Source organism: Coffea arabica, chromosome 2e, assembly GCF_036785885.1.
Source record: "Coffea arabica cultivar ET-39 chromosome 2e, Coffea Arabica ET-39 HiFi, whole genome shotgun sequence".
Lineage (NCBI taxonomy): Eukaryota > Viridiplantae > Streptophyta > Magnoliopsida > Gentianales > Rubiaceae > Coffea > Coffea arabica.
In genome coordinates this window covers 70,134,344-70,144,354 of record NC_092313.1, presented here as the reverse complement: position 1 = coordinate 70,144,354, position 10,011 = coordinate 70,134,344, and the positions used below count along the sequence as shown (strand labels likewise).

At 35.3% G+C, this 10,011-nt stretch overlaps 1 protein-coding gene across 18 annotated transcripts; it reads right to left on the bottom strand.

Moving 5' to 3' along the window:
* Nucleotides 1-946: 946 nt before the first annotated feature.
* Nucleotides 947-5,357, bottom strand: LOC113732830 (uncharacterized). 18 transcript variants are annotated; one of them, XM_072080862.1, is made up of 6 exons: nucleotides 4,876-5,355; nucleotides 4,445-4,803; nucleotides 4,066-4,254; nucleotides 3,087-3,840; nucleotides 2,638-2,701; nucleotides 947-1,482 (listed from the first exon to the last, which is right to left on the bottom strand). In XM_072080862.1, exons 2-6 carry the CDS (start codon nucleotides 4,700-4,702, stop codon nucleotides 1,266-1,268), a joined length of 1,482 nt encoding a protein of 493 aa, XP_071936963.1. In that variant the 5' UTR covers nucleotides 4,703-4,803; nucleotides 4,876-5,355; the 3' UTR covers nucleotides 947-1,265. The 18 variants fall into 18 exon arrangements, 7 of the variants coding, with proteins under 7 accessions (XP_071936963.1, XP_071936961.1, XP_071936960.1 ...); XM_072080860.1 differs by having other exon boundaries at nucleotides 4,445-4,703; XR_011840928.1 differs by adding an exon at nucleotides 1,750-2,142 and having other exon boundaries at nucleotides 1,454-1,615; nucleotides 4,445-5,355.
* Nucleotides 5,358-10,011: the final 4,654 nt, after the last annotated feature.

Here is a 10,011-nt window from a genome sequence, read left to right as displayed (position 1 = left end):
TGAGATGCAATGAGCAATCTTTCGGAATAAAATGCCCCAACGTGCCTAATTACATGAATTAGAATATCCAGGACGTTTTTTTTCCAACCTACTGCTGTGCCAACCACTTTTCTATTTCTAAATTAAGGAAATACTTAGTAAGTGAGGTTAAAACAAGAAATGTGTTCTATTTCAATCATCCCCACGTACAAATTTTGTGATGTTGAGGAGATTTTCAAGCCAAGAAATGTGTTCTATTTCAATCATACCCATATACAATTTTTGTGATGTTTGGTTAAATCAATCGAAATCAATTAATAGGTGTCATAGATCCCTTCTATGAGTTTCATAATTAATTACCAATTCACTTTTTATTTATTTACTGCCAATTTACTTATGCATTTGTTTGTTTACTAATAAAATCAATTACCGTAAAGTTACCAAACACTTTATGGATTTTTCAATCAAACTCATTACTATTCCTCAATTATGATAGCAATTGTGAAATTTGAATGTGCGACTATAGTACCTTTCTAGCACGACAACAGCAATTTCAATAGCCGATAAAGATTTAATCTATTGATTAAAGTTGAAATTTCAGAAATTAAATGTTTTGAGATCAAATTCTCTTATTCTCTCCCGCTTTCTAAGTCCCGCCCCTTCCCTAATATATATATATATATAACTTAATCAAATTTCTTACCCATGTTGAGGTTGACTTTTGAGGTCAAAAGGCCTAATTTTCAAACAGCAGCCGGTGTCTCGTAAGAAATTTTCAAACTGAATTGAAATTCACTAGGTATTCTGCCCTGACGCTATGCGTCAGGTAGTTAGGACCTGGTATTTTATTATAATGAGCATGAGTTTGAAAAATTGGAGGGCATAGAGAATTATTCAACCGACAGAAAAAGTCAGCAGGGAAACGTTAGGCCGTGGCAGTGGTTTGCAATGGTATTAGCCAGGTGTATGATTGCAAACAATGCACAGTAACTCATCAAAGGTGCACTGCCGAGAAATGTTACTTTTAATCTCCTTGACTACGGATCATACAGTTTTTTCTTTAATCAAGCAGTTAGTATTATCACATCAGTAGACCTTAGCCTTATTGCCTATTAATCAATTGCTTACTTTGAAGAACAAAAACACTGTTGCATACCAGCCAAGACCTTTGCAGTTGTCTAACATCATTTAGGGGAGTTATAATCATGGACCTAACGATTGAGTAGCTTTAGGGGCCTGATGTTCATGGACTTGATAAGCTTCTCCTCATCATCGGTGTCCACCGTTCAACTCCATGCGGCATACCTCAGTCTTGTACCTTGGGTGGCGAAGTACAGGGCGCAGCTCCTTAATTCCATGAGCAAATTGGCAGTTCTCTCCATAGGGACATTCCCCGGTCTCTTGCCATTTGTTACACAACTCGGTTTTGAACATTCCCTGATTGCAGACCTCCAGCTCAACAGTTTGCTTCTCCTTTTCCCTTCCTGGAACATACACCCTTTGCTGCACTCACACCATCGAACACGTTACCCAACAATCATACGATCAGGGCATTAGCTACCGCTGGATGATGCTCAGCCAAAACACCAGACATTTCCTAGAGCCCTTCGTTTTGCCTTTAGTATAAAATATATTCCTGATTCATGCGACAAACTTGGCAATCCCCAGTCTCATAAAGAAAGTAGTGGGAAAGCATAAATAAAATAAATCTGAAATGGAAATTAGCATATGATGAATTCTAAAGAAAATAAATCTGGAAAAGAGATTCACCTTTGTATTGCGATAACAATTTACTTAACCGATCAAAACAACACTCGGTAAGTTTTCATGTCTCTTAGTGAAGTCTAAACAGCTTCATTAAAAAAATGAATTAACACATTGAGGAGTCAGGCCAAATGGTTTACAGATTCCCCTATTTCTCTTGTCTTCGTTAGCCCCGTACCCCACTCATCGTCCAATCCATGCAACACTGAACTCATATCAGAACTCGGATTCTCACTGCTAATTTCTGATAGGAAAAGTTTTAATGGAGTAAGAAATATTATTTCAAGATATTTGTAAAAGCATTAATTATGCAAAGACCTGTTTTATGGTTAATTCTGGTTTAATTGCCTCTTCCAAACTTCCGTATACTCTATTCCGACCCATTCTCAAGGCATTAATCTACAGCACAGAGAAAAGGAACGAAAAACACAACTTAACATTTAATTGAATAATAACTATTACAGCTATATCAACGCATTCCATTAATAAGAAAAAGAGCAATTGTTCCCCAATTCCAGCCAAAGAAGAACAAATAAACATATCGCAAGGTTACACTGAGTAATATCCACCGCAGCTATACCTAACCCAAGTAGCAGCTGCATTAAAGCAAAGAAGTAGCAGTAACAGAAGGCATAACTACAGCAACACTATCTATCAGGAATCATCGCCGTCCTCAGAAAATTCAATACGAAAACAAGGGAAGGAAAAAGCACTGGCCAGAGAATGCTAAGAAAAGAATAAAGGAAAAAGACAGGAGAATGAGGAACGGGAAAAACACACCTGGTAAAGAAGGCCAAGAAAAGAAACAGAGGAAACAAGACCGAGAAAACAATAAGGAAAAGTAGAAGCGCGCAAAACTCTGAAGCGGTGCGCTCTGGATTCAGTTCAACTCACCGCCAAAATTGCTTGAACGCCCAGTAAAGAAAGCCAAGAAAAGAATGAACTCGCGCCTGGACACCTGGTAAAGAAAGACAAGAAAAGAATGAGAGGAAATAAAGCCGAAATTGTTGACCGCCAAAATTGCTGCCAGCAATGACTGAAATTGCTGACCGCCAAAACCACCGGACAGGAGCGATTTTCCAACAAAACTAAGAAGAAGAACAGAACCTAAGAAGAAGAAAAAAGCTAAGAGAAAGGAAAGGATATTGCTGACCGACCAACCGCCCACTAACTAATAGTAATTGCTGACTATCAAAATGGAGAGCCACGCGGACAAAGCAAAGCTACAATTGAGGAGAGTCAGCAGACAAAAGCAAAATGGCCAGCAAAGCTACAATGCAAGAGAGCCACGCGGACAGAGCAAAGTTACAATGCAAGAGAGCCAGCGGACAAAAGCAAAATACCAGCAGAGCCACCGCCACCCATCAGCAAAAGACCAAAACGCCCCTCAAGCTCACACAAATCACGGCATAACCGAGGCGTGGTGTCAAGTACAATCTTATAATCATCTATGCCTGGCAAATCTTGTAATCCTCGGAAAAATGCAGAGTAAGGATTAATCTTTAAGATTTTCTCAAGCTTAGTCACCAGTGTTTCTTGAAATCTACTTGAGATTGAGAGCCGCTGCGTTGTTTCATGGTCAGTGTCAACAAAGTAAAGTTGCAAGTTCCGTGGCTTCTCACCATTCTCTGGAATAAGTGGATTAATATAATGATACATTTGTCCCTGGATTCGAAATGTATAAACTCCATTGTAGTTTGCAGCCAAAGATTTATCAGGATGGATACCAATCGAAGTGAATGCAAACATGTTATTATAGCTTCTAACACATCTGCGAAACTCAGCAGCCTCATCAGAGTCTTCTATATATAATAGCATAAGTTCTCTCGGCATCTCAGTAGATAATAGTTGTACCTCACCGGAGGCACAGCAAAAACCAGGCGGTTCCTGATGAAATCGTTTTGCATGACAATACGGACAACTTGGAACATCAGGCAATACAGCAGGTTCTGTAGCTATTGTAGCTAATGGATCAGTTATAGCTGGTTTTCTAGACCGACGTTGCCTACGCAATGATGGTTCACCAACATCTAAATTAGTTGATGAAACCTCGTTAGCACCATCAGCAATAGACGCACAGACATTTTCTTCATTTTCCTGCAAACCAGCCAAAGCATACTTAAGGACGATGAATTCAGTGTGCCTAAATTAGCCAATCTGACTTATAATAGACAAAAATTAATATCTCACCCACTGGTTAGTCTAGTCGTAGTACATGCTTAGATAAAACCACCGGTAATATAAGTAGTCTAACATTTATTGCAAGGGGTCTAAACAACAATCTTATTGCATGAAAGATGCTCAAAATAAGCACAAACATACGGTTGGAAATTGCTCTGCATTACTGAGCAATACTGCAGGCTCTGTAATTATTGTGTTCAATGGATTAGTCATAGAACGTCTTGTACGTCGACGTCGCCTATGCAAAGATGATTCACCGGCATCTGAATTAGTTGTCGGAACCTCGCGAGCACCATTACCAGTAGACCTAGATACATCTCCTTGATTTTCCTTTAAAACACCCAAAGCATAGTTAAAGATTGTGAGTTTAGTATGCTTAACTAAGTCAAACTCGTTTGTTTTACCAAAGTGCATGCTTAGGCGAAACCACTGTTAACATAAATAATTTAACATTTATTCCAAAAAATTTAAACAACAATTTATATTGCATGAGACATGCTCAAAATAAGCACAGACATACAGCTTGAAGGTGCTCTGCATTGTTCTCTGCAAATGGCAATATTGAGCCTGAACCCAATGAAGATTCAATGACACCCATATTTGGCTGATTCACAGCATTTGAGTCATGTATATTAAAAGCTGTGACAGCTAATGTACACACTCCTAATGGCGCATCATTCTTTGTCTCACGCCGAGCAGCAGCACGTTGCTCGCGGCTCCTTCGATTTTTCTCAGCACGAGCCTCTTCCAAACTTCCATATACTCTATTTCGACCCATTCTGAAAGCATATTATACACAGCTGAAGCGGAAACCAAACAAACGTCTAAAATGAACCATACAAAAGAACCACAGCAACAAAAATGAATTTCCAGCGAAGCCTGGGGAGCCAAAGCAACTGTAATTACACAAGAGATTGGGAAACCAAACATACAGGTGAGATGAAATCTTACATATATAAAGCGTCAATAGGAAACTTTAGAAAACTTTCCACGGCATTTCTTAAGCTGCTAAACAAAACTAAGAAGAAGAACAGAACCTAAGAAGAAGAAAAAAAGCTAGGAGAAAAGAAAGGATATAGCTGACCGACCAACCGCCCACTAACTAATAGTAATTGCTGACTATCAAAATGGAGAGCCACATGGACAAAGCAAAGCTACAATTGAGGAGAGTCAGCAGACAAAAGCAAAATGCCCAGCAAAGCTACAATGCAAGAGAGCCAGCAGACAAAAGCAAAATGCACTGCCACCCATCAGCAAAAGACCAAACCAACCGCCCACTAACTAATAGTAATTGCTGACTATCAAAATGGAGAGCCACGCGGACAAAGCAAAGCTACAATTGAGGAGAGTCAGCAGACAAAAGCAAAATGGCCAGCAAAGCTACAATGCAAGAGAGCCAGCGGATAAAAGCATTGCCACTAAATGGGAAAAGACCAAAGAGCCCCTCAAAGCCACAAGAATCACGCGATAACTGGCTCATTTTTCACTGTTCACAAGCCTATCCACGCTTTATATATGTAAGATTAACGAAAAGTCAAAGTTGAATTGGAAACTGAATAATGTCAGGTAGAATTAGTCAATTAATAGAATAGTAGTTGGAAACAGGAAGTAGAACACCTCTTCTTTCTTCTTTTTTTTTTTTGGGTCATTTTCTTTTGTTCATTTTGGGGTTTTCATATGCATTTTCAAGTGCTTTGATAAATAGTTTGGTAATGCGTTCATAATTTTTAGCGTTCAAAAAAAAATCATAATTTGGAATAGCAATTTGGTGGTGGTTTTCTGTAATTGACTTTTCTATTTTATCAGGTATGTCAACTAATTATTAGTCTCTTGCTATGGAAGAGTTCCCAGTGTCCTTACATTTTTCTTTTCTCTTTTTGTTTTTCTTCTTAAACATTTTGTTATCATTCATAAAATAGCAAATTATACAAGATGGTTTTCATAACTTTTCTATCATATATGAAAATCATATGAAGTATGGCCAATTGCTTGATTTATTCATAATAAAGAATTAAATTTCTTGACATACTTATACGTTATTTGAAAACGAGAAAATAAATTTAAGAAAGTAAAATTCTTAGGCTCCTTTGGATATATTTACGACAATTGCAGAAGTTATTAAATAAGACTTGCGGGCAATTTTTATACCCCTTTCGTACTGTCCAAAATACTCTGCCTTTCATTGTCAATCATTCACCAAACCTAGCACAAAGAAGAACGCCACAACTGCTTTTGAGTCTTTGACTAGCCTTCCATGCAACTTATACCTTATGACCAATAATTAGAGCAATATTTTTTTTAAATATGTTTCCAAAAGCAAAATTAATTAGAGCGATTTATGAGCTAATTTTCTGTGTGAGTGTGTGTGTGTTTTTTTTAAACTTTTGACGTAGTTAAGGACGTTACCAGAAAATTTATACTGAGGGGACAAATTTTGTACATATAAACTTTGTATAAAACTTTTTAAAATATTTTTGAGGGTTCAAAAATTTTAATTTATAAAGGAGATTCTGAAAATTGGCAGATTTTTAAGGGGGAAAATCATGAGGCAACATGATGGTGCTTTAGCTAAGAAAGAGAACTAACCAAACTTCACATGACAGGGGAGAAAGAATTATGATGTTAGGTGCAGAGTCATTTTTCTTCTTTCTCTTTCTTCTTCCAATGGCAATATGATCCACAGCTATGCCCTTATTTGACAAGTGAATTTTTCAGCTATTTGTCTAAATTTTTACTGTAGAATTTATATCCCATAGTAATTGTATAGACATGCCTTAATGTCTACAAATTAATGCCCAAGCCTCTTTTATTCTCTACAAAAATATTTGAGGATCATTGTTGGTCTTTGTGATTATGCCTTGAACTAGAATACTTGCACAAGATAAATGTGATGCAATTTCAAGTTTCAATTGCTTTGAGAAGAAGAAAGTTGACTTACATATGTACACAAAGTAAAATTAAGTATGATACATTGTACCTGCTGTGCCGCTTTTGGTCACTAAATTTTTTTATTAGCCAAAAATGTCACTGAACTAGTAAATCTGTACCATTTAGATATCTCCATCTATTTATGCCGTTAGAAGTGACCTAAACAATACAAATTTACTGATTCAGTGACATTTTTGACTAATAAAAAGGTTTAGTGACCAAAAGCGGTACATTGCAATAGTTTAGTGACATTTTTTGTGCAATTTGCTCTATTGTTTTCATCTAATTTGAGCATGTAGTTGACTTTCAATTTAAGATGGTGTATATAAGTAGCATGGTAGTACAATTTATCTTGCCCAAATTACTGAACTATTTATATTGTCCTTAAGACCTATTTTAGCTAGTAGAGACATTGATCAAATGATTGTGAGATTCCTAATTTAACTTTCAAATCCTCTTTTTTTCCGCCTTCCTCCTCTCCCTTATAAAGCTCGGAGTCTTCCGTTGGAAAAAATTAAAAAAACAAAAAATCCATACTAGTGGAACGTTCCAAGTAGTGTAGTTAGAAGCCAATACAAGTGGACAACTAATGCAATTGCAAAGTAAGACCATTGTATGTGCTCAAGTGTGCATTATAAAATTACTATCACTTGAGGCATGTTAAGGTCGTGTCGTGTGCTTAAACTTAGGAAAGTAGGGTGTACTCATTTACCATAAGAAAACTATCAAATCAAAATAAAATTTTCCTTTTGTACTTTTTTGGCCTTGGAAGACATGGTTAATAACGGAGGTAGTATGTGTTTGTGGTAAATTTTGAGAGGTAAAAATCTTATTACAAAAAGTGACAAAAATTGTTAACACCATAAGGGGATTGATGCTTTATTACATGATGATGATACAGATATACTTTTTATTTTCCATCAACTTATGTTATGAATTTATTGTATATCCTATTATTTATGCTTGCTAATTAATTGTTGAACATGTGGTCATTAAATCTGTTTAGACGACTTGTACATTCAAATTTTGAATCCACATAAAAGTAGCAATTACTTTTTACTCCCTCCGTCCCATTTTGATAGTCCTGTTTCTTTTTTCACACAATTTAAGAAAAAGTAATTAACTTTGTTGAAAAAGTAAATTTAGATTGCTATTTTCCTAAAATATCTTCACATTAAATAGAGTACAACTTTATGGGAACTTGAATTGATGGTAAAAAAAGAGTCAACTCTCATTAAATGTGGTAGGTTTATAGTAACAACAACTTACATTGAATAAGGGTATTTTAGAAAAATTAAAATACAACTACATTCTTCAATTGAAAAGTGGACTACAATTTGGGACAGATGAAAAAGGAAAACATGGCTATCAAAGTGGGACGGAGGGAGTAGTTAACAATGACCATAAAATTGAATGAATTTGTTCATCTATGCTTATTATTTGATGATCCAGTCATTGTCATACTTAAGCCTCTTATCTAAATACTTTGTATTTCACTCGAGAATATGTACCCTTTAAGGGCATTTTCTACAAATAGTTTCTTGAGTGTACTTAATCTAAAATGGAAGCTGTTACGTGGTATTTCGGGCACTTACCTATAAGGCGAAACTTCATCTCGGATTTCTAATTTACGGAAATCCCAAAAGGGAAGAAATTTTCCTATATTAGTATTAGCATGATATACGATTTGCTTGTTCTCAAAGCAACTAAGCTACCTTTAAGCAAGAGTTTTTATGTTTAAACATGGTGATGAGATATAACTAGTTTCTTAAATCAAACATGTTACCTATAAGTATAGGTGGCAAATCAACCCATTTAATTAAATTTACCCATACCTGCCTATGAATAGATGGGTATGGATATCTTAAATTTTTGCATATGGGTATAAATTAGAGGTATCAAAATGGGTGATTTGGGAGGGTTTGAGTTGGGTAAAATGGGTGATGGGTATAAATGAGTGGGTGATGGGTATAAATGAGTCAACTCATTTATACCCATCTACCCATTTATACCCATCTAATTAAATGGGTGTAAATGGGTTGACTCACTTATACCCATTACCCATTTTACCCAACTCAAACCCGTCAAGTCACCCATTTTGACACCTCTACCTTTAAGGAAGAGGTTTTAATATTATATGATAAAAGACAAACTAAACTTCGCCTTGTTTGGCAGTCAAGTTTTTTGCCAAGTTTGTTTGCTACAAGTTTTTTAAAAACTTTAGCTACAATAATCTCAAAAAACTTCTCAAAGTTTTTAAACTATACACTTCAAAATATTAAAAAAAAACACAATTTAAAATTTTTTTTAAAAACTTCTACAGTAAATTACAGTAAAGTTTTAGACGAACATCCAAAAAACTCACTTGCCAAACGGAAGTCTTATCTTACTTTTAATAGTCCTTTAAAACATGTAAATCTTATTGTGCAATAGTGCATTGCCTATCGTATCTTACAATATTCAAAAGACAAATAATTCTAATCAAGCGTGTGGACTATTACTTTATGTGGTAAGGGAAGGATTTTTAGAATTCTTTCCAGTACCAGATTCTATATTCGAATTCTATACCTGGCATTTGGAATGGAAAGAATGTGTAAAGAGGTAAACGGAAAAAAAAAATATTATGTTGGATTCTTAATCCAACGTTAAACTTATATGTGAATAATTATATGTTACAGACTGTCAAATAAGATTAAATCCAATTAAAGTGATTAATTATAGTTTGAATTTTAATGTATCTAATAGGATGTGACCCTTTAATGTGTAAAGATTTGAGGGTAATTTTCTATTTCTATGATGGGTTGAAATAGGAATCCAAAAGATCACAGGAAAGTTATCTATAAATAGGGTTATGATTTTCGGATCACACGTATTCTTATTGTCGTATTTTGTACTACAAAATAGCTATTTCTTGATATCCCATCGTCAAGAAAGATATTACAGAGAAATTAAAAGGCTATTTGAAGGGATTAATGAATATGTGGAGTCCGGGAAGGCTATCCAAAAAATCTCAAAGATTCAAGTACCAGTTAGTCAACATAAATCTAGATACATTTTCATAATTTTGTTGTTAATTTATTTCTCAATAATTACTATAAATATTATGAATTTAATAGGTGATGATTTTCATCAAAAGTTGATATAAACAACCTCTAACAA